This window comes from Miniopterus natalensis, chromosome 17 (genome assembly GCF_054644295.1).
Source record: "Miniopterus natalensis isolate mMinNat1 chromosome 17, mMinNat1.hap1, whole genome shotgun sequence".
Taxonomy (NCBI): Eukaryota; Metazoa; Chordata; class Mammalia; order Chiroptera; family Miniopteridae; genus Miniopterus; species Miniopterus natalensis.
Window position 1 is genome coordinate 23,043,504 of NC_142097.1, and position 25,452 is coordinate 23,068,955.

The window sequence follows — 25,452 nt, forward strand, 5'->3', positions numbered from 1 at the left end:
AAAAAAGAAAAAGATGAGATAATGGGCCACAGGTTACCACCTGCTGTCAAATGGAAGTTTAGGGGTTCTTTCTGTTTCTACTTAAAGTCAAACCAGCTGACTATAAGCCACAGGCAATTTATTTTGAGGATCCAGATGACTACTGCATTTCAACTTGCTTGTGGGATATTCCTTGGCAGAAACCAGTGAAACTGACTGATTCTGGCTACTTCCCTTTGCGGCCCATAAGACCTGGTTTAAATAAACCCTAAAGATTAGACTCAGAGCAAACATATGCGCCCTAAAGGGGACAAACGATGAAACAGCAATTAGACTACTCCAAAGACTACATCTGGGACTCTCTTGGTATAAAAAACAGAATTAAACTTAAATAGAAACTTGCAATAATATTCTAAATTATAATTTCACTACTTCATACTTAAGAATTGCCCTGTCCAGTTGTCTCAGTTGGTTGGAGCGTCATCCTGTGCATCAAAAGGTTGCGGGTTTGGCTCCCAGTTGGGGCGTGTATGGAAGGCAACCATCAATGTTTCTCTCTGTCGCTCTTCTTCCTTCCACTCTCTCTAAAATAAAAACAAAACAAAACAAAAACATATCCTCGGGTGAGGATTAAAAAAATAATAATAATAAAATCCTAAGTCTTAGAGAAGAAAGTAAAAAATTTTTAAATAAAATAATCGAGCCTGATGAGAAAATAGGATGACCAGAACCACTAACTGAGGGCCTTTAGAGCCATCTCTAAAACCACATCGTCAAGTAGCAAAATCCTAATCTGGGTTCTCTAGTAACAATAATGACACTGTCAATGTTCCTCTAAATTACTTGCTATGCCCTCTGGATTACCCCCTGTCCCAATCAGAACACTGAAGCCATGTCTTGAACAAGGAAGTAGGTCTATTTCTACACTTAAGTATAAGCAGCACACGTCCAGTTCAAGCTACGTTAATTGCCAAGAGCAAACACTCTGAATTCCATCTACGTTAAGAGAGAAATTGTACTTCATCACCTAAGGTATTCACCCAAACCCCAAGAAGATGGCAGATGGGAAACAAAAGTAAAGAAAGCAGATGAATGGAAAACTCAGAAGGAAAGGAAGGCAGGGATCTGCATGCCATTAACCATTACTTTTCCAGTCTTCTTTACGCTCTCATATGTTATGGTGCTTATGGTAAAGGTGCAGAGAAATCTCTCCAGCTCTTACAGTTCTTCATAAGCAAGAAGACTGAGAAAAGGATAATCATTAACAAGTCATATTAAATGCTCTGGATAAGAAATGGCTAAGTCGAATTTGTAATCATCTTAAATCATAAGAATATTCAATGTGTTCACCTTTCCCATTTTACACCCCTCACCAATCATAACCCCTACACCAAAAGATGGAAAGAATCATTCTCTGATTTAGCCATTTTCTGCTAACTCATTATTATAAATTATTATAAAAGAAGGCTTTGAAATTGGTAGTGTTTTAGGCCATTTGCAACCCTTCTAATTTCAGGCATGGAAGAAAATCTCATGAAAAACCTGTTTCTAAGATTTGAGGGTCTCAAGTTTCCTTATCTTTTGCATTATTAAAAGTGTACCTCGCATGCGCTTACTCTGTGAGATCTGGTCTCCTATCATGGCTGGGACACCTGAGGCTGCTGTTCAGTAATAGCAGGGCTAGGGCTACTGAAAGGGGCCTGGCTGAGGTTACGAGCTAGTGGCAACAGCAGGCAAGGCACTGACTGTGCAGTTGGAGAGAAAAGGCAGAGTGGTTCTTGCTGGATTTCCTGCACTGTGGTGAGGGCGTCAGGAGTGAGAGGGACTGATGACAAAGCAGCGGAAGAACATCTCATAGCCAAGGCCTTGTGTTCACAAGTACTTCCAGAATTTTTTTCTTCTTCAATGTTTTGCTTGATTAGGAGGGGAAAACAACTCACCATGGAATGGGCATGAAGGTCATGAAGATTTAAGCCTGCCTTCTCAGCATGGGCATTTCAAGTTTAGACTTATTAATCACAAAGAAAGTCCTAAATCCATAACTTATGATTTTAATATCTTTTATCACTCTCCCAGTGGTTCTTTTTACTTTATTCTTACTATTTAAAAAAAATATAACATTAAAGTTTAAATAACTATTTCCCTAAGGGAGTCCATTTGTCAGTCTTTATTCGGAATTTCTCCTAGAATGAACTAGACAAGGAAGCCTATTTCAATCCCTAAACTCGGGAGGTTATGAAAGACATTTTCATACTTTTCAGCAACGTCTCAGCAGTAAACGAAAGGAAAAAAGAAAAGGGGGGAGGAGAATTAAGCCCCAAATGATGCTAAAAGTAGCTGAGCTTTGTTTGATCTTGAGGCCAGCAGCGTGAACACGTTTAGAAAAGCACACATCTGTGCGCACACAAAGCACTGAGTCCGGAATGTTTCCTGATCTGACCAAGGATACATTCCCAGCATAGGGACCGTGTCTTACTCATCTTATGCCTCACAAAGAGTAGGTGTTCGTCAAATGCTCAGTGAATTCATGAAGATAAATACAATGTGTAGGCAGTGAGCATCCTGGAATTCCAGATTACTTGTTCATTAAAACCATATGGCATAAGTGGCCATGCCTGTTGCAAAAGACCTGAAACACTTGTAAAGAGTTAATCACTCTGTCCCACACCCACCTCTGTGATAATAACTGGGGACTGGTGAGAGAAGTTATCATCGGTCTCAAAATTCTCAACTCAGTGAGCAAGCTGAATATTCACACCAAACCTCTCTTGATAAACATTGCCAGACTCTGATACTTAGGAGGACCAGGCAATTAAATTCATAAGACCTTTCCCCCATTCCCTCACCCCAGCAGATCTTTTTAATTAGCATGGCTTCTCTAAAGTTAAATCCTTAGTTATTGAGGAATGTATTACATCTTCAGCTGAGTTTCTCTAGCACAGTGGTTCTCAAACTAGCATGCCTTGGGATGACCTTGTGAAAACAGATTGCTGAGCCCCACCCTCAGAGTCTCTGATCCAAGTCTGGGGTGGAGACGGTAATTTACATTCTGACAAGTTCCCAGGTGAGGCTGCTGCTGCTGGTTGGAGAACCCCTGCTCTAGTCTAAGAACTATGTGGAGTTGTTTCTCCCTCAAAAGACAGAAATTAAAAGTAGAACTGAGAACAGAGCAGATGCTAACTAAAATGGGCCCTCTATTTTTTAAAAATTTTGCCACAAAAAATTGTTTTTTGAGCAAAGGAAATAAAGAACTTTATGGGAAGGCACAATGAATGGTGACTAAAGCAATCTCTAAAGTTTCCGATGTTGCTTATCAGGTGGCAAAGACACCTGTAAAAAAGAGAATTACCCATATTTTAAGCCATCAGAAATGGCATGTCCAGGTTGAAAGCTAAGACTCCTTCCCGGGTTTAATTAGCAGAAGGACACTTTCTGAAAGCCTTGCTCCATATCCTTTCCATGGGGTCACCTCAGGAAGCTGTCAGCAACTTAGTCACCTACATTTTTAATCCCGGAGTTTAGTAACATTTTTTCCTATCTGGTTATGCAGTTAAGTTTATGTGAAAATCCAGGAATTCCAAATAAGCATCCTACCAATATTTCCACATAGTACTTGAAAAAACACTTAAAAAATTTAAAGTGTGATATGTGCTATCTAAAATAGTTAAAAGTGTGCTCAAATGTTAATGGGCAAACAGAGAAATAAAATTAAAATTTGATGACAAAAGGTTTGGAGATTAAACCTTTGTTATAATTTCACATATAACCAAATGTTTCCTGTTGCTTCAGCTTTACCCTTACACGTTTACTTACCTTGAAATATCATGTAAAAATTTCAACTAACTATGTTTATATGACTACTTTAGGGTTCCTTTCCCCACCTTGGGATGAAAAATTACAGAAAATGCAAAAATATACAAAATTATGTCTGGTTGTGTACTTCATGAAAAATGGAACATAATCTGACATTTCTTCAACTAAAACAGGGTGTGAAAATGGTATTGCTTTCAAACTAGCAAATTAAAATAATTATTGGAATAAAAATATGGCCCACTTGTGCAGGTGTAATATCAGCTGCTCAGATACTAAAAGAAACAATAGTCTGACCTCATCGAAAAACTGCTGAGTTTTGCGAAGTATAAATTTTAATTCAGTCAGTTCCAAGAAGTTTCTCTTCAGGGCTTCCTGGTTGGTGTTGATTTCCTTCAGTTCATTTTCAATCTTCTCAAAATTAGCCTACAAAAAAAAAAAGAAGTCAAATTATTAACTCAAACTAAGTTCAATGAGCTTGCTCTCAAAAACATAAATTCATCCATCCAACAGAACTCTTGCCGCCCTGACAGTTACCTTATATCTACCTTACAAATATGTGATTTTACTAGGGTAATTTTCTTTATGAAAAATTTTGTTTAAAATCGTTTTTGCTTATATATTCTATCATACACTTGGTTGAATTTCTCAGGGGATTTCAGATGGATAAAACAAATACTGAAATCTATTGGCTATTCATTTACTTAGTCATTAATAAATTACTAGATAAATTGACATTAATCCAATAAGTTTTCAATAGCCAAAAAACATTTATTTAGTGGCACATGATACTGTTCAACATACTGTTCTATACCATAAAAAAGAGACTTCATTTTAATCCCAGCCACAAGAAATTAGCAATCAATAAACAATGCCAACAAGGACAGCTAGAATTACTCTACCCTCCATCCACTCAGAAATTTCTACATTTAAGTAGCAAGACACTTATCTGGCTTCCTCAGAATTGTTTACCTCTAAGTCAATCATGTCCCGGGGGAAGGGCACCTCTGGATTTTCGCCAGTGTCCATAATTGGGATATTAGCTTTTCTTATCTCTTTCTCAACAAATCCTAAAATGACAGAATCAAAACATTTATGTTTGGTACATGCCTGGAACTGCCAATATTTGAGGAAAAAAATAATAAGATGCCAAACCTTGCTAAAATGAGCTTCATTCTAAGAAAGATATTTTTACATAAAAGAAGCAGAATATGTAAATCCTTCTTCTCTCCATTTCTCTTCTTCCTACTCCCCCCAAAACACAGCTACCCCAAAACAGGGTTATCCTGCTACTGTTTTCATTCCCTCTTCTGATCTTCAAACTGGTCCACATCTGCTTTCGCTCTGCAACCACCCCAGAGTATGATGGTTCTGGTCACAGGCACTGCTGGCAAGAGCAGAGCTACAGAAGAGTCAATTCAATAGGGTATTTGACAACTGACACACTAGTGAGACAAGTCCAGAGCAAAGGGTTTCATTACATTTGAAACCAAACAGGGCAGTTTAAGTGAAACAAAACAAACAAAAGCAAGAGGCGGATTAGGCCCCAAACCACCAGAATAGTGTTTCAGGTGATGACTACTGACTTTTTTAAGGATGGGACCAAATTCACCTATCAGCTCATTGAGAGCTGACATAGTAGAGTAGCAAGACCTTGGGTTTTAGAGCCAGAAAGAACCACCTGGATTCAAACACTGATTCCACCATGACCACTTGCATTCTTGGTCCAAGTCACTTAACCTCTCTGATCTTTGCTTTCCTCATTTATTAAATAAGGCTATCACCTGTTTTGAAGGAATGTTGTAGGAAATGAGTGAAATAAAGTATATGAACACCCTAACTCTCAGTAGGATCTCAATAACTGTTAAGTTTCTCCCCTCATACATAAATAGCTCAGATTAAAAAGTGGCTATGCTGACATCTAAAATCGATGTTGTCTGGGTTCCGTCTCTCGGAATTCTATAATGTAATTCTGCTATAAAACCCTTCCCACAAAAAAATAACCAGTGTTTTCAGCTTATATCCTTGTCATCTCAAACAAGGTTTCCACTAAGCACCACCTTAGCCCAAACACCGCAAAATCTACTTGTATACTAGAAATTCATCTTAACATCAGGGTCACAAGATTTTTCCTCCTTTCTTTTTCTCCTGTAGTATTTCCTCCCTTTATTAAGAGGACTGGTGTCCCTCTAATTTAAGATAAATGACTCATTATAGGAACATCGAACAAGACTGAGAGGCACATACGAAGCTTTCGATCCATTTCTTCACATCTTCTAACTTCATTCACAAACTTCCGCTGGAAAACATTCACATCTGGATTTAACTGCAAAATAAGAACACAATACCAAATATTCAAGCGCTACATCTCTTTCCTCTATTTCACAAGCAACACAACCTGCAAAGTGAAAGCCTTCTTTTGTGTCAATGTATGATGCAACACTAATAAAAACTGTCTACTGATATGCTTTGGGGCCAGTTACACCAACTAAAGATAAAAACCCCTTCCTCACTGCTGCAACATACTGGAATGGAGGAAAATTAGACAAAGTACAAAATGTTCTTCCTAGGCGGAAAGTCTCAGTGAGCCCCCCTCCTTCACCACCACCAAAAATGTGGACCACTAATATAATAGAAGCTCTGCCTGGTTTTCCTTCTCTCCTTCCCAATCAGAAGAAACAGAAGGCAAACGTCTCATGTTCTTCTGTCCCAGGTTCTTCACCTTTTAAGTGACAGTCTGGTTCATTCATTCATACCTCACAAGTAATTTTCAAAGCAATGTGAAATACAAACAGGAATAAAACAAGTTCCTACTCATTAGGAAACTTGCAACCTAGTAGAGAGGAAACATGAACATGATCAATAAGATGGCATGTGATAAATTCCATAAAAGTAAAACAAATAAAGAACTACTATAGCTATTCCTTCAACGTTTATTGAGCAAGCACCAAATATGTGCCATACACTGTATTAGGCACTGGTATAAATACAAAGAATAAGAAATGTCCTAACTTTTAGGAGCTCAGTTTCACGGAAGAGACAGACACAAGTCAATAAATACACTTTGTTGTGATAAACGCTATTAAAAAGTAATATATCGTTGGCAATTTCTTATATAATTAAACATATTCCTACCCACCACATGTCTGAGCATTCCACTACTAGGTATTTGTGTAAGAAAATGAAAACACACCCACAGAGATTGTACCAAACTAGCAATGATCCAAATGTCCGCCAATAGGAGAACGGATAGAGACATTGCGGCATATTCATGTAACAGAATATTATCAGCAATAAAAAAGAATCAACTACAGATAGCCACAAAACCAGATAAATATCAAAAACATTAGGCTGAGGAGAAAAAGATCTAAGAGTTCGAAACGTACAATTCCATTTACATAAAGTTCAAGAATAGTCAAAACTAATTGATGATGCTAGAAATCAAAACAGTGGTTACCTAAGAGAGGAGGGGGGACTGACCAGAAGTGAGCACACGGCAACTTTCTGGGCTGCTGCAAATATTCTGTCTTGACTGGGGCGGTAGTTACAAAGGTGTATGAATTTACCAAAATCATCAACTTGTACTCTTAAAGTGTATGCATTTCACTGAATATAAATTTTACATCCATAAAAAAGATGTGGATAGGGGGGCTTGGAGGGGGGACAACACTAATTCTACTTAGAAGATAAAGAAAAAAATGTGCAAAGGTAAACCACTCGAGCTGGGACTATGGGGGATGAAGCGAGAGTTCACCAAGCAGAAATACACAGAATGGAAGTAGAAAGACCATGACAAGTGACTCACAGACATAAATAAATCATATATTCTGAGAAGAGAAGAAACTTACTATAGCTGAGGAGAAGGGGTATGTAAAGAGCAGGAAGTAAAAGACTTTGTCCTATGGGCAATAGGGAATCAAGTGATCTTTTTAAATATACTTTTTAAAGATTTACTGTTTTGAAGAATAACATTGTATGTGAAGAGTGAACTGTGTGAGAGAGAATGGTGACAGAGAAACAAGTAAGGAAAGTATTCGTATTATTATATTAACATTAGACAGAAGGAATCGAAGGCAAACGGCATTATTAGAGATTAAGAGAAACACTACATAATGATAGTAAAAAAAATTCCCAGGACGATGCACGATTCTAAACTTGTGTGTCCCTAATAAATTGTTTGTGTGTTTGTTCACCGAGCAGGCAGTACTTCGGCTTCTCATTCAGAAATTTCCACTTCAATAAACATGAAGTGAAAGTAGCCACAAGAAGTACTGGATTCAAAATCAGAGGCAAGGTTCAACTACAGCCACCCACAGCCTGTTTTGAATAAGGCATCCTCAAAATATTTCAAACAAAAATTAACAGAACTACAAGGAGAAACCAAAAAACCTGTCTATGCAGTAGGAAATTTTAATGTAACTTTTATATTACTGATACAGCAAATCTACTAAATATAGAGAAAATTTGAACAACATAATTAACTTAATCTAATACATATACACACAGACATAGATACATTTAATCCCACATCCAACAGTTTTCTGTTTAATAATTCATTTATGAAACTGACTACAAAATAGGTCATACAGCAAATCTCAGTAAAGAACTGATACTATACAGACAATGTTCTCTGATTACAATGCAATTAAATTAGAAATCCATATCAGAAAATACAACTTAAACAACATATTTGGAAATTCTAAAATAGTTCCAAATAATTCATGGCTCAAAGAAGAAATCACAATGATTTTTTGTTTGTTTCTGAATTGCTGATTTTAATGGTGATATGACTAGTTCCAAATACATTCAGTCATGCCCACATTAGAAAGTGTAAAATTTACAGCAACCATGGTTGCCATGAAACAGTGTTGTATTTACTTTGTATTTAACATAATGAGAAATGATTTTTATTCCTCTAAACAAATGAAAAAGTCCAGTTCAATTGATCTTACAGGTGAACTAACACATGGCTTTCTCCTCAAATAACTACAAAAGAAAACCGACTTATCTTATTTCATTTAAGTAAATTGTACTTAATGAGTAACACAAATGTATGTTTAGATACAATAATGCTTTGCATTTGCAAGGCTGAGTGGTTGTTTACCAGGGTCTCTGAAGAGTCTAGTAATTGCCTATAAAAGAAAGAACCATTTCTGCTAACTCTTGTCCTTAATAAGTAATATGAATGCAATACTTGATGCAATACTTCATTCATTAGAATAATCCTATCACAAAATTGCAGCTTATGTATAAGTTTAAAGATTTATTTACAAATGATTACAATAATTCCTTATAAAATATATTAATAGTAAAAATAAATTAGTATTTAATAACTGACATATATGAAGCAATTTAAATAATTTATGAAATGATAATAAAAATGCTAAAGATCAAACTTTGTAGGATGCAGCTAATGTGGTATTTAAAGGGACATTTGTAGCCTTAATTGAAAATCTTAGAAAAGCCCAAATCTTAGAAAAATTAATCCAAAGAGGAGAAAAATGAAGAAACACTCCTCAACTAATAAGTGAAATTGGCCAGTATAACTTTGATACCAAAATAAGATAAGAACAGTTTGAGAAAGAGTAATTATATGCCAATCTCACTTATAAAAAATGAAAAAACCCTAATAAAATATTAGAAAACTGAATGCTAAAATTCTTTTGAAATACACCTCATGACCAGTTGAGTTTATCCCAGACTTGCAAGCATAATTTTATATATTTTTAAAAAATCTATACAAATGACCGATAAACATGAAAAAATGCTCCTCATCATTAGCCGTTAGGGAAATGCAAATCAAAACCACTGTGAAAGCCTGGCAGGCGTGGCTCAGCAGTTGAGCGTTGACCTATGAACCAGAAGGTCACAGTTTGATTCCCGGTCAGGGCACATGCCTGGGTTATGGGCTCCATCCCCAGTAGGGGGCACACAGGAGGCAGCTGATCAGACTCTCTCATCATTGATGTTTCTCTCTCTCTCTCTCTCTCCCTCTCCCTTCCTCTCTCTGAAATTAATAAAGACATATTTAAAATTAAAAAAGTGAAAACAGATACTCAAATACTTGTACACAAATGTTCACAGCAACATTACTCACAATAGCCAAAAAGTGGAAACACCCCAAATATGTCCATCAACTGATGACTGAATAAATAAAAGGTGGTATATACATACAATGACTATTAAAACATAAAAAGGAATGAAGTACTAACACGTGCTACAACATGGATGAACCCTGAAAACAATATACTAAGTAAAAAAAGCCAGTCACAAAAGACTACATACTTTATGATTCCATTTATATACAGGGTGGGGCAAAAGTAGGTTTATGTTTGTTCATATGGAAAATAATACAATAATTAATAAAAAATAATACAAGATGCCCGGCCGGGCGTGGCTCAGCGGTTGAGCGTCAACCTAGGATCCAGGAGATCGGGGTTCGATTCCCAGTCAGGGCACATGCCCAGGTTGTGGGCTCGATCAATGGCTCTCTCATCATTGATGTTTCTATCTCTCTCTCTCTCTTCCTCTCCTTTTCTCTCTCTGAAATCAATAAAGACATATTTTTTTAAAAAATACAAAAATAAACTGTATTTTGCACACTCACAACTGTAAACCTACTTTTGCCCCACCATATATAATGTCCAAAACAGAGAAATTCACAGAGAAAGGTAGAGTAAGTGGTTGCCAAGGGCTAGGAGGAAAGGAATGACTGCTAATGGATACAGGGTTTCTTTTGGGGGGTGATGAAATGTTCTGGAACTAGATAGTGATGATTGCATAGTCTCATGAATACACTAAAAACCACTGAACATACACTGTAAAAGGGTGACTCTTTTTGGTATATCTCAATTAAAAAGAACACAGGCAGTGGAATCAGACAATCCTGGGCACCAATCTTTGTGTCCTTGGGGTAGTTATTTTCATCTCTGCCCCAGGTTCCTAGTCTGTAAAATGAGAATGGTAGGCTCCACTAATCAAAAGTAGGTTCTGCTTTGCAGGGTTGCTGTGCTAAATGCCTGCAATAATAATACAAAATGCTCAAAATGGCATCTATTACAAAACTGTAAACTGTCATTATGATTGCATGAGACAGTAAGGGACTGAAGAGTAGGAAAAGAGTATGATAAAGAGAAGGAACAGATGAGGGAATATGTAAGATTCTGAACGAGTGAGGAAACATGTCTTACTCAATTGTCTCTCTAAAACCCAGGGTGGTATCTTCTGCAGAGCAGACAGAAGATACCAACTACTTTTTATATTGAAACCACTCATTTTAATATGTTGCATATTTTCATATTAAGAAAAAAGGTGCAAAAAGACAGAAAAGCATTGATACATGTTACAACATAGATGAACCTTGAAAACATTATGCTAAGTGAAAAAAGCCAGTCACAAAAGACTTATAATTCCATTCACATGAAATGTCCAGAATAGGCAAATCCACAGAAGCAGAAAGTAGATTAGTGGTTGCCAGGGGTTGGGGGGGGGGGGATTGGGGAGTAACTGTTAATGGGTACAGGGTTTCTTGTTGGAGTAGTGGTAATGGTTGTACAACTCTGACTATACTAAAAATCATTGAATTGTACACTTTAGTTGTTTGTTTTAATATGTCTTTATTGATTTCAGAGAGAGGAAGGGAGAGGGAGAGAGAGAGAAAGAAACATCAATGATGAGAGAGTCACTGATCGGCTGCCTCCTGCATGCCCCACCCTGGGGATCGAGCCCACAACCCGGGCCTCTGCCTTGACCAGGAATCAAACCACGATCTCCTGGATCCTAGGTTGTTGCTCAACCACTGAGCCACACCAGCTGAGCAGACTTGTATACTTTAAATGAATGAATTATATGGTATGTGAATTATATCTCAGTAAAGCTGTTTAAAAACAGTAGGAAAACAATCTGGACATGTAACTCACCAAACTAATAGATGAAGGAGAAAAAACATGGTAACACCAATAAATGAAAGGGTATTCAATAGAATGCCACAAATGTGTAACAATAACTTTAGAAAATCAGAAACTGAAAGGAATCAGCATAATCTAATTAATAGAATTTTCCAAAAATGTAAGAGCAAACATCTTATTTAAATTGTGAAACATTAGCCCTGGCCGGTATGGCCTCATTGGTTGGAGCCTCATCCCACATACTGAAAGGTTGAGGGTTCGATTCCCAGTCAGGGCACATGCCTGGGTTTTGGGATGGATCCCCAGTGGGGGGCGTAGAGGAGGCAGCTGATCGACGTTTCTCTCTCTCTCCCTCTCCTTTGCCTCTCTCTGAAAATCAATTAAAAACCATATTCAAAAAAAAAAAAAAAGAGAGAAAAAAGAAGTATGATGGGGATTTCTGGGAAAGTTTTTTTTTCTCCTGATAAAAGTACTTCCCCTTCCTCCTCGCACTTCCTTCAGTGAAATGTCTGGAGATCTGGTGGTCATCTATAAGCACAAAAGCCTAATGTCCAAGGACAGTCCAACAGAGATACAGAATGACTTTAGGGCACTGATGAGAGTGCAGAGCTGGGCTTCATGTTACAAGAGAAAAGTACACTCCTATCATTTGGGTTTTTGGTTACACACAGCTAAACACAACCCTAAGCAGTATTAGCTTGCTGTTCCTCTTCTTCAACATGCTACTGAAGGTCCCAATGTTATGGTGAAATGAGAAAAAGAAAGGAAAGGGTAAGGATTTGAAAGGAAGAAACAGCTTACTCCCTAATGGTGCAGTGACAAAGATTATATCAAATGTGACAAAATGTTAACAACTGGTAAATCTACATAAGAGTATTTAGGCTTGAAATTTTTCAAAATAAAAAAATTTAGGGAAAAAACAACCAATAAGCAAAAAGGAAAAATTAGGTTTACGTATGACAAAATACACCATAAACAAAGGGAAAAGATAAGCGACAGCCTAGAATTCATCAGTAAAGGAGGAGAAAAAGATTAGCTTCCAGATGACATGAAGAACTTTTACAAATTCTACAAGTTAACAAGCAAAAGACAAGCAAACCCAACAGCAAACATGCAGATGATACGGACACTCATGGAAAATGAAACCTATTATGTCTACTAAACAGATAAAAAGATATCAAATGTGCTAATCTAGAAAATGCAAATTAAAACAACAATAGGATACCACTTCACAGCCATTGGATTGGTAAATTTCTTTGAGCACAGAGGTGTTGACACAACTGTGGAATGACAGGAACTCTCAAGCAGCCATGGGAGCATGAACAGATACATGCACTGCGAAGCACACTTTGCCAGCATCTAACAGTCAGAGATGCACACTATACTCAGCAAAGCCCCTCCTAGTCATAATCCTTGGAGTAGCATTTTCACAGTAACAGTAAGACATTATTTGCTTTTTTCGTTCTCACTGTCTCATGAGTGTTCAGTGAGGTTTTCCAGAGTCTCATGACATACATCATAGCAGACTGACTGCAGAAGTAAATGAGAATCCAGCTATCTTCTATTAACTCAGACACTAGAAGATTTTTAAAAATGTAAAAGCAATACCATTCTTCCCATTTTTTGTTTTGGAAAATGTAGTGATTTTCCACAAATATATATTGATAACATCTAGTGGGTTTTTATTATAATTTTTTAATGATTTAATACATATTTTTAATATTTCTCAGTTTTAGTTTCTAATTCAGTAAGTATGAATAGCTATAACTCACATAAAAGCCCTTTAGAGTTCTCAATTTTTTAAAAGAGTGTAAAGAAGTCTTTAGGCCAAAATATTTGCGAACCACTGCCCCAGAGAAACTATCACAGATGTATACCACCAGACAGAGACAAGCCTTTTCATTGTAACATTGTAATAGCAAAGAAGGCAATCAACCTAAATGCTCATCAGAAGGAAAAAATGATAAGCTATACATTCTTATAATAACTATATAGCAATTTAAATAAGTGAACTGGTGCTACCTGGTCAAATTTCATAAATGTTAAATTTAAAAAGTACCTGCTGAAAGATACATACAATATGATACCATGTACATAGTTTTAAATATACAAAATTATACTATCTATTATTCAGTGATATATATATGCATAGCAAAAGTGAAAAATAAAAACACATGGGAATAATACTGTCAACAATAATAAAAATTAAAAAAACAACAACCCCATAGGAATGATAAAAACAAAAGTCACTGTAGAAAGTTACCTCTGGGGAGGAGGGGAGAGAAATGAAAGGCAGAGAGGAAGGACAGGCAGAAGCTTTCAATTATATGTGGAATGTTTATCTCTTAAGTAGAAAGTATAAACATAGGTACTCATTATATGACTCCCTATAATTTTTTGTATGACTGAAGCACATCATCAAGTTGGGAACACTGAATGGACCTGATAGGTGTTGGAAAGGGAGACACTATATAGGGCCAGATGAAGGATTGCAAATTAAGGGTGACTTAGGCTTGATTTAGGTTTCAAGTCTAGAAAACTGGAAGAATATCAATGCTTCAGCTCAAGTTTAGGAAGTCAGGATGAAGAAATAGTTTGTGAAAAGGTGAAGTGTTGGGATTTAGACATACTAGCTTAAGAAGCAGAAATGACAAAAACCTTAGAGACTTGTATACTTGTAGGGAAGGTGTCTGGGAGGTCAGGGCCAGATATATAGATTTGGGACTCACTGAATAAAGATGAAAATTTTGAGAATAGATGAGATCACCGAAAAAAGGGCGTTAAAGGGAGATGTGGGTGTGAGCAGGCTTATCCAGAATGAACAGAGGCGAGAGCTTGGGAAACACTGACACCACGGGCAGAGGTGGAGAAGATAAGAGAGAGGCCGGTGGGAGAAAACAAGAAGTCCTCAGAAAGGTAAGAGAAGAAATCCGAGTCAGGTAGGAGAACACTCCAAAAGAGATGGTATAAAAAGGTTCGAAGAAAATGAGGGCTAAGGCTATGTCACTGGAGTATATTTGTGCAGTTTCAGCTCGGACTGAGAACTTCCTGAAAGCTTGCCAATTCCAGGAAGCCAATATTTGATGAATTCCCTACCTTTCTTTCATCCATCCATTCAGTCCAACAAATACTGATTGAGGATCTTCTATGTGGGTACTAAGGACAAGATAATGACTGTCTCTGTCTTCATGGTACTTAGATCAGAGTAGAAGAGAGAGACTTGAATCAACTACTCACATTGATGAGTGTAAAATCACAACTATAATGAATGCTGTCAATGAGAGGTACGTGGAACTTTGAGACTGCCCAACAGAGAACTGTTAACTCCCTCCTCCTTTCAGCAGCATATGTCAGATTGTAAGTCCCATAGGGCATACTTTTTTATACTCTTAGTCTGTCTATTTTCTTTTTATCATTGATTTCTTTTTTTTAAGAGAGGGAGGAAGGAAGAGAGAGACACAGAAACATCAATGTGAGAGAGACACGTCAATTGGTTGCCTCCCAAACACACCCCGACTGGGAATTGACCCAGAAACCTAGGTATGTGCCCTGACCGGGAATTGAACCCACAACCTTCCGGTGCATGGGACGATGCTCCAACCAACTGAGCAACACCGCCCAGACTGTCCATTTTCTTTTGATATCTTCTCCAACATCCCAGCATAATGTTTTAGAATAATGATTATTCAATATAAGTTTACTTATATATTATATATATGTAACTGGAGGCTTCAGATCATGTAATAAATATATGCTACTGTATGAAAGAGCTATGAAAATATTTTTCATACCCTGCTAATGGTGTTAAGGAGCTCCAAAATAAAGTGCAAGCCTTGAACAGGTTAGTTTGATGTCCTACATTTATATCCCAAGCAATTACCTTGAGAATGCTTAGGGTTATTCTCAAAGGGGCAGCTAGTAAAAGCATTAAAGGATTGGCTCATGATATTCTCACCTCTGGAAAGACAACTCATAAAAATGTACCAACAGTGAGCCGTGCTATACTGTTATTTTTGCAAATAAAAAGCAAAACATTCATCATAAGGCAATTGGCCATGACAAGAAAAATACAGTTCAGTGGTATTCAAGAAGCAGTCCCACAACTACTTACATCACGAAACTGAACCTTTCCAAGTTCTCCTAATTCACTGACACAACAATAAGCAGCTTCTGACTGTAGAAAAAGCTGGGCCAGCGTCATCTCCTCGCTCCGGAAAAGCTCCCCCATGGCGGCAGAAAGTACATCAACTGAGTACCTGGATTTCTCTTGAACCTAAGGCAAAAAGAGAAAATTAAATGACCTTGGAAATTACTAAGAGGGCAAAGGGCAATCATCACCCAGTAAGGCTCTTCCGTTTTGCATTTCATGTCTTCCACCTCATGCTGACAGGTCTTTAACAACTGTTTTTGACATCCTGCTTAGAAAGATGGAAAGGAGAAATTGCAAAGGCTGTCACTGAATCCTCTCCTACAGAGTGCCTGATGAAAAGTCGCTTCCTTTGCAGTCAACATCGGGATCAAATGACAATATTTTGGGAAATCTCAATACATAAGAATGTATCCATATTAAAAATAGGAACTGGGAATCCCAAACAACTTTTTAATGCCCTGGACACAATATCCTGAGGCAGTGACATTCATACTGCTCTATCTTGTTTTCTACTTGTGTCAGAAAACAGGAGACCTCACTCATTTTCTACCCTCTACTGCTCATTTTTTTTCTTTTTTTTTCTCACCCAAGATATGTTTTTCATTGATTCTAGAGAGAGGAAGGGAGAGGGAGGGAGAAACATGGATGTGATAGAGAAACACTGATTGGTTGCCTTCCAGACCGGGCACTGAACCCTCAACCTATGTATGTGCTCTGTCTGGGCATAGATCCCACAACCTCTTTGGTGTACCCAGGCAACAACGCTCCAACCAACTGACCCACCCGGCCAGGGCTACTGCCCATTTCTAACAGCTGAAGTCCCAGCACTACCCTAACGCTACACTATCTTAAAAGGTTTAACCCTCCAAATTCCACAGAAAGCACCATTTCCTCACTAAAAAATCTAAACATGTAATCATTATCTTAAAAAAAAAAAAAAAGGAACCAGTTAGCATAATGAAGCTCAATTTCAAGTCAAGCATGACAGGAATACATTGACCATGACAAAGCAGTTTCATCAAGCCACAGAGAATAATAAGCTTCCACCTCAGAAGCTTTCTGTCTCTTATCCCTACCTTCAAGGTGAACTACACGGTTCCATCTGTGAAAGCTCCTCACGCACGCACGAGTCAATAAAGGTTTCTCAGGCTGCCGGGGTTATAAAGACAACTGGCGCTATCAGTGGTCCTGAAACTGCAATTATTTATTCTCAATCAGCTATTGTGAGGCACAGACTGTCCGGTATCTAAGCTCAGCAAGACGTACGGTATTTTTAGTATCATGAGAGCATCCATAATGACAGGTAAAACTGGCATCAAAGGATGGGTTACCCTTCCGGAAGGCTGGGAGACAATTCGAGAAAACTGAATGACAAACCTTTGTGCATCTGACGTTTCAAAGGCGGCAGAAAAACACGCTCAGATATAAGCTAGGATTTCTCAAGAGATTATTCAGCTTTACTCTAGGACTGCCTATCCCTGAATCATCCAAACAGCCATTACCAGCCCCCAGCACACATTACTCCTCAATTACGAGACAGTCCATAATCTTTAAACACATAAAATTATGCTTGATCAGCCTAGTTCAGGGGCTGCCCGATAATGACAGCCCCCAATGAGTTGCCTCCCTCCTATGTTTTTTTTTTTTTTTTTTTTTTTTTTTTTTTTTAACGATTACAAATCTCCCTAGAACATCTCTCCGGCTTGAGCCAAACAGAAAACCAAATAGGCCCAAGCGACCAGGGGGTGGTGTGTGTGTGTCACAAACAAAATATGAAGAAACAGGAATTCTGCACAAGGTGAATCCACGCAGAACGTCCCCACGCAGCCTCACGGTCACGAGGTATTCAGGTTCACCTGCTTCCTTTCCAGTCCGCCCAGGGAGCCCGGGCACACCCACCTCCTGGGGTGGAGGCTAAAAGGGGGAACTCCTCAAATTGGGGCCCCCTTTAAGAAGTCTCCCCCCCCAAAATTCTTCGGACATCCCAATAACCTTCAGTTGCTCGGCCTACCCCTTAAGTAGGGGAAGGGATCAGGGCCTCCAAAGGGGAATGAGCCTCCGGTTCTTGTGCCCACAGAAGGGGTTCCCCAAAAGAGGTGAACCCCCATTTCCTTTCCTTTCCGAGACCTAAGATCCCTGCTACTTCCTTTGACAAGCAAGGGGGATGTCAGAAGAATTCCCTGTGCCCCTCGGACGCCGCTCCCTGCCGCGTTGTACCTCCAGCCCCAGCTCACCTCCAGCCGCCGCCAGGGCCACTACCAAAGCAAGCGCCGCGGACCCAGCCCGCAGCCTCCTCGGCTCCGGGCTGCTGCGCCTCGACGTGCGTGCGTCCGCAAAGCCCCGCCCCTGCGCCGCCGCCGGTCTCCGCCCCTAGGATGACCTCATTGCAGTCGGCCAATGGGGTGCGGCCTCGGTGGGCTGCCGCAGTGCGGAGTCCCGGGGGCTCGGGGGAGAGCTAGGTGCTGACGCCATCTTGTCTTCCGCTGCGGCGGCTCCGGGCGGGGAAGGACGGGTGGGTGGGGCCAGCAGTGCAGGTGCTCGAGCCCTTCAGAACCCCTTCTCTCTACCCTTATTCTGCATGCCAGGCTGTCTGCTTTATTTCATTTCATAGCCGAAGAATTAATTCACAAGTTTTTCTCCTTGAGGGAAACAAGGGGAGCTTGAAGGCGCGCGCGCGCGCGCACACACACACACACACACACACACACACACACACACACCACCACCCCCCCCCCCTTAGTTTACAGAGAAAATTTGAGCCCTCGAGTGCGGAGCATCTTGCGAAAGGTGCTGGATCCTGTAGGAGAGCCTTGACCGGGGAGGGGCTCGTCACTTAACTATGGAAAACCCGGCTTTAAAAAGGTATTTGGTTTAGTCTCTCCGGCAACTGTACAGGGTCTTATTTTTCTCCTGTTAGCAGTGGGGGAAAACCCCCTAAGACCGTGTCTGTGAAAGTATATTTGTAATCTTGTTTGGTGGATTCCTGCGGGCCCATTGAACCCCATACAGGTTTTCTATTCCTTAACATTTTTTAAAAAATAACTTTTTTTTTTTTTAAGTGGACATGATGCCTACCTATTTTTGTTAAAACGCCTTTCTCAAAAAATTGATCTTGATTCCTTTTTCTTGACCTTCTTTTAAAGAGGAGTAGGGATCCCAAGTCGTTTGTAGTAACCAGAACCGTATCAGGAAAAACTCGGGAAACCGGTTGTTGGGTCTCCGTGGGTGGTAGAAAGAGCTCCATCGACGTTCAAGTGCAATGAGGGAGGCACTGCAGATAAAAACCTGACAATAACATCATCAATCCTGCTTTACCAACCTACAGGAAATAACGAAGGGCAAAAATAACACATTTTATTTGATTTTTCTATGTCACACTGTGAGTGAAGATAGAACTTAACTGCGTTATGACTTAGATGGCGAGTAGCACCTTGGAGAGCCCCAGGCCCTCCTTTTCACTCCAGATCTTGAACGCTCCCTCCCTCTCCCAACCTTCCAGGCAAAGTGGATAGAGACCCACATTTGGAAGCCTGCCAAGTTTTAGAAAAACGATTGCACAATAGACTGTCATTTCCTTCCTCTGAGCCTAAAAAAAAAAAAAAACCAACAAGAAACACAACACATTTAAACCTCAGAGTCAGCTGCTTGCTAACCACAAATTTTCATACTTCACCTTTAAGACAGCCTTTCATCTGGACTCAGCTCAGTTCCCTTGAACTCGTTTTTTTTCATGGCTTCCTTGAAATGATACCCTCCAGAGCTCCTTTCCTGTCTCCTTTCATCTCCTGCTGTCAATCTTTCTCCAGGGTTCTGTCTTTTCCCTCGGTGATCTCTTCCATAGCAGTCCTGTCAGGTTTAAATGTCTATGTGTGGGACTCATACCTATTTTTCCATTCACCTCTCTTCTCCAAGGCTCGGAGATGGAATTTCAAGCTGCCTGAATAATGACATTTAGGCAACAAATGCTTGCTGAGGGCCTACTATGTGGCAGACATGGTGCTAGGTGCTGGGGATAGGAAAATGAAACAGACACCCTTCCTGTCCTAGAGGAGCTCACAGTTGAGTGAGAAATAAAGTTCTAATGATTGAGACAGAGAGAGAGAGGACAGAGGTGTGAGTGCAATGATTAATATTTACTATGTACCATGCACTTTTCTAAATGCTTTATGAACTCATTTAAACCTCACAATACTGGGAGACAAATCCTTTTATTACCCCCATTTAACAAATGATATGGTGATGGTGAAACTGAGGCACAGTAATTTGCCCAAGGTCATTCAGCTAGTAAATGGCAGAGCAGGATTCAAACCCAGCCAGTTTGGTGCCATTTCTTGACTCATGTATTGCACTATTCTGCCTCTGGTAAGGGTGCTGTCTCTGAATTCAATTCTTTTTTCTTTTTTTAAAATATATCTTTATTGATTCGAGAGAGAGGAAGGGAGAGGGAGAGAGAGAGAAACATCAATGAAGAGAGAGTCATTGATCGGCTGCCTCCTGCACACCCCCCACTGGGGATCCAGCCTGCAACCCGGGCATGTGCCCTGACCAGGAATCGAATTGGTGATCTCCAGGATCCTAGGTCGATGCTCAGCCTCTGAGCCATGCCTGGCCAGGCTGAATTCAGTTCTTGATCTGCCATTTAATATCTGTAACCTTAAGGCTTGAAAGCCCCAGTTTTCTTACCTGTAAAATGGGATTAATAATAGTATTGACTTCATACAGTTATTTTGAGGAGTAAAAGGAACTTAGCACATGCTTGGAACCCACCCTGCATTTAAAAAAATGTTAGCTGTCATTATTGTCCTTATTATTGTTGTTGAGACACAAAATACTGTATGATGGACCTGAGGATGTCAGAGAAGCTTACATTGAGGAAATGACATGAGAGCAGAGTTTTGAAGGATTAGAGCTCTCACTGAATAAAAACTGTCCCTGTTCCTGAGATCCTTAATCTTGCTAATGGCATCATTGTTTTTTGTAATTATCCAGGCTCCAACCTTAAGCCATCTTTAATTCTACTCTTTCACTTTCTTTCCACATTTAGTTAGTTGCCATGTCATGCTAATCGTGGGTCCTGTATTTATTTTTTGCCTTTACCCCCTACCTCTTTTTATTTTCATTGCTGATACCTAGTACCAGGTCCATTTGCCTCTCTCAGATAACTAAAGCAATGGCCTATGGGAGGCAGCATGATGTAGTGAAGTAAACCACAAGCTTTTGTACCATCCTGAACTAGGCTTGAATCTCAGTTCCTCCACCTAGTCCATCTGATATCAAATAAATCTCAGCTCTAGCAGTTACAAGGTATATGAACTTGAGCAAGTTCATCCACTTCCTTAGCTTCATTTTACTCATTGGAAACCTCATGAGGCTTTTCTGTTTCTCTTTTATAAAACACAGGGCTTTTTACATTTTTTTAAATTACCAAACTATGAGCCCCTTTTCTCCCCTAGCATTGAGCCTACTCATTCAATAGTAAGGGTCATTTCTTGACTGAATGAGTGAATGGATAGGTGATCCTGAAAGAAGTGAGGACCTCTTAATAGAAATCTATCAACAGAAGAACACAGGTATCAGACAAAAAGGAGCATGATCACACCCTGCCTCTTTTCTCTGTCCCCCCTTTTTTATGAACTTCATTATTTGGGGAGGAGAGCTTGTGACAGATGCTTGTATTCTGGGAAAGGTTCAGAGCAGAAGCTAGAATCAGAAAATGTCTATGGAGTCTGAAAACTGCAGGATCATCAACTTCAATAAAATGGTAGCACTGATGTCTGTATTCTACTTACAGTTTTCAGAGTTATTCTATTTCAAATCATACCTATGAGAAAAATGCTCATTAAATTCATTGAAGAGTATTTTATTTAAAAAAAACCCAAATCATCAAAAATCCAACATTCCCTTCAGCAAATATCTATTAAGTACATGCTTTATACGAGACATAATGCTAGAAACTAGAAATGCAAAATTGAACAGGAGCTCAGAATCTATGGAGGAGATAAACAACTAACTACAATATATAATGTGCAATATAGCAGCGATTAGAACAGAAGTTTATGGAAGCCCAGAAAGAGTTTTGTTAATCCTTTTTGGACTATGACATTTGAGGTGGATATTGAAGGCTGAGTAGAAGTTTGTTCAAAGGAGGAGACAAAGGCTAATAGAACAGAAATAGTACAAATATTAGACTAAAATCAGATTTTCTTTTCATCACAGTCAGCAAATATACTAATTTAGCCCAAAACTGATTAAAAGATTTTGATCCAGAATAATCAGGTATTTATGTTGATTTTATCTATAGTTACCTATATACTTCTTTAGGAAAGGAAAGAAGGAAGAGGAAGGAAGGGAGGAAGGAAGGAAGGAAGGAAGGAAGGAAGGAAGGAAGGAAGGAAGGAAGGAAGGAAGGAAGGAAGGAAGGAAGGGAAAAAGGATCTTCTGTGCTATACCTTTCTGTTACTTGAACAAGTACAGCATGTGTTCTACAAGATCAAGTATAAAATATTGTTGACCACATAGCCCTAGAATACGTGAGCAATTCCATATGAGGACTAGCCACTACTGCAGTTCTGTGTGCCTGAATAGAGTTATTGCTTAACATCTGTCAAAATATCAAAACAATAGTTAAAAATATTAGTATTTTACTACAAAGACAAAGCAGAGAACAGAGGCAGTGATCTAACAGAGTCCCAAAAAGCTATAAGAATTGTTATAGTGGAATGATGAAATGTTTTTCCTTTTCTCCCCTCTATTTTTTAGTTTGACGGAATGCACAACAATTGTCCAGATTTCCACAAATAAAGGATCAGCTCATATTTGCTCATCCAACTTAGATGCCTAGATGAGGCCTACAGGAGAGTATGAAAGTTAAACCAAGTGTTTTTAAATACATATTTGCTCAAGTGACTCTCTTTTTCATATGCTTCCTGTATTAGTTTCCTAGGGCTGCTGCATAGATTACCATACATTGGTTGGTACAGTATTCAACCCACTGCACTCCCTTACCAATTTTGAAAAGGAAATTTTGCTTTGCATAATGTTCCAACTGTTCACCTGCAAATAGTTGGCAGCAAACAGTGAAATTTTGATTTAAAATTTTACTTCCTCTTCTATGAAATCTTTGAGATGACAGTAGCTCAGTTTAATGATTTGTCTAGTCAAATAATTTATTTTTGTTTTTCGCTTTTATGTAAAAAGAAACTCTAATTCTTATACTATTCTATCAAGGGTCTAATTTTAGTGTTGGATGAGTTAATTCTCCTGCCACAGCATTCAGATGACTTTTACTTTGACCATCACTTGAAATGTTGATATGCACTTTGTTTTCATAGAAGTAGTCTCTTTGCAGTTTTCAGTCTGTGTTCCTCAAGGTAACATTCTGTTTTTACTTTCAAAGCCTGTCAATGTTTAACATAAAAGTATTTTGGTAAAAAGTAAAATTCTCCTCATAATAGATTTTGAGGCTTCCTTTGGAGTTCAAAGAATGCCAGCTTCCTCTGTTAATGATTACAGCCATAAGTAGATATGAATGAGGCTAAGGCATGTGACATTTTCTGCAACCCCCAAGGCTCTTGTGACCAACACATGAGGCAAAGAGCCTTTAACTCGTGGAAGTTAAGAAAGCCATGAAAGAGGCTTCTTTTAAAAAAAAGAAAAAAAATTATAGATTTCAGAGAGAGGAAGGGGAAGGGAGAGGGAAAGAGAGAGAGAGAAACATCAATGATGAGAGAGTCCTCATTGAACGGCTGCCTCCTGCATGCCCCCCACTGGGGACTGAACCCGAAACCTGGGCATGTGCCCTGACTGGGAATTGAACTGTGATCTCCTGGGTCATAGGTCGATGCTCAACCCCTAAGCCACGCCCGGCCAGGCTGTCTGGTTTTGATATCAGGGTAATAATGGTCTTATAAAATGGGTTGGGAAGGGACCCATTTTATAAGGGTCCCTACTCTTCTGAATTCTGGAAAAGCCTGTATAGAATTGGTGTTAATTCTTCTTTAAATGTTTGGTAGAATTCTCCACTAAAACCATCTGGACTTGGAGTTTTCTTTCTATGAGACTTTTAAGTTACAAAATAAATATTATTAACAATTAGAGAGCTACCCAAACTCTTTCATATTGAGTGTTATGATAGTTTGTGCTGTTCAAGGAATTGGAATATGGAATATTTGCTTAGTCTCAAAATACCATCATATAAAACAGTTATGGATGATAAAGAGGAAAAGAGTAATTTTACACTGGAAAAGTCTGACAGCTACCACCTCAACCAACTGATCAAGGTGAACATCACAAACAATGGGCAAATCAAAATCATGTACCACTTGCTAAAGTACAATGAGAAGAACATTGCATCCCTTTTGTGCTATTTCTGCCAAAGATAAATATCCTAAATCCAATCACAAGGAAATACCAGACAAGTGCAAACTGAGCAACATTCTACATATCTGTCCTTTAATCTTCAAAAATGTCAAAGTTATGGAAGTCAAGGAAATAACGAGACAGTATTGGCCTGATTGAAGGAGACTAAAGAGAGGCAACAACTACATTCAAGGAGTGATCTCAGATGGCATCATTAACCTAGAAGGACACTTTTGGGACAAATGATGAAATTTGATAGGCTGCTGAGAAATAGATGGTGGTATGTATCAATGTTAATTTTCTGATTTTGATGGTTGTACAAGGTTATATATCTGAATGTGCTTGTTTGTAGAAAATACATAATATTTGGGGGTGATGAGACATCAAGTTACCAATTTACTCTCAGATGGCTCAGAAAAAAATCTTTTTGACCTAAACAAACCTTTTCTGTAAATTTTAAATAATTAAAAGATTTTGTAAGGCCCAGCCAGGCGTGGCTCAGCCGTTGAGCGTTGACCTAGGATCCAGGCGATTGGGGTTTGATTCCCAGTCAGGGCACATGCCCTGATTTCAGGCTCGATCCCCAGTGGGGGGCCTGCAGGAGGCAGCCAAGCAATGACTCTCTCATCATTGATGTTTTTATCTCTCTCTCTCCCGCTCCTTTCCTCTCTCTGAAATCAATAAAGATATATTAAAAAAAAAAAAAAAATTTGTAAGTGAAAATTTTTCCCAGATAGCCTCTTCCCATTCTGATGATTCCATTGTTCTAGTGCTCCTAAACATTAATATATTTTACATGCATTTGTATTGAATATCATCTACTTATTTGGGGAGCCTTCTATTTCTTGTGTATTTATTTCTTCAGTGAGATTATTGAACACCAAAAGAACATAGATTATGCTTCTATTTTCTTTGTATTCCCTTGTGGTATCAGAAAGCTGTTCTTAATAACCACTTGTAAACATTAAGGTTTTGGAGCACGAATTATCTGAATAGTTGACTTGCCTCTTTCTTTTTTTTAAAGCCCAAATTCTTCTTCTTTTTTTTTTTTTTTAATATGTCTTTATTGATTTCAGAGAGAGGAAGGGAGAGGGAGAGATAGAAACATCAATGATGAGAGGGTCATTGATTGGCTGCCTCCTGCATATCCCCGACTGGGGATCGAACCCACAACCCGGGCATGTGCCCTGACTGGGAATCAAACCTCGATCTTCTGGATCCTAGGTCAATGCTCAACTGCTGAGCCAC

General features: G+C 38.9%; 1 protein-coding gene across 4 annotated transcripts in view; it reads right to left on the reverse strand.

Annotated features, from left to right (window-relative positions):
• Positions 1 to 18,160, reverse strand: part of ATP6V0A1 (ATPase H+ transporting V0 subunit a1) — a 55,534-nt gene extending 37,374 nt beyond the window's left edge. For all 4 annotated transcript variants that reach the window (XM_016202183.2, XM_016202182.2, XM_016202181.2 and 1 more), the window contains exons 1-5: positions 18,081 to 18,160; positions 15,808 to 15,969; positions 6,037 to 6,115; positions 4,762 to 4,859; positions 4,087 to 4,215 (exon numbers count right to left, since the gene is read on the reverse strand). In XM_016202183.2, the coding sequence (XP_016057669.1) occupies positions 4,087 to 4,215; positions 4,762 to 4,859; positions 6,037 to 6,115; positions 15,808 to 15,924 (423 nt within the window). In that variant the 5' untranslated portion in view covers positions 15,925 to 15,969; positions 18,081 to 18,160. The remainder of the gene's footprint in view (positions 1 to 4,086; positions 4,216 to 4,761; positions 4,860 to 6,036; positions 6,116 to 15,807; positions 15,970 to 18,080) is intronic.
• Between the last annotated feature and the right edge of the window lie 7,292 nt (positions 18,161 to 25,452).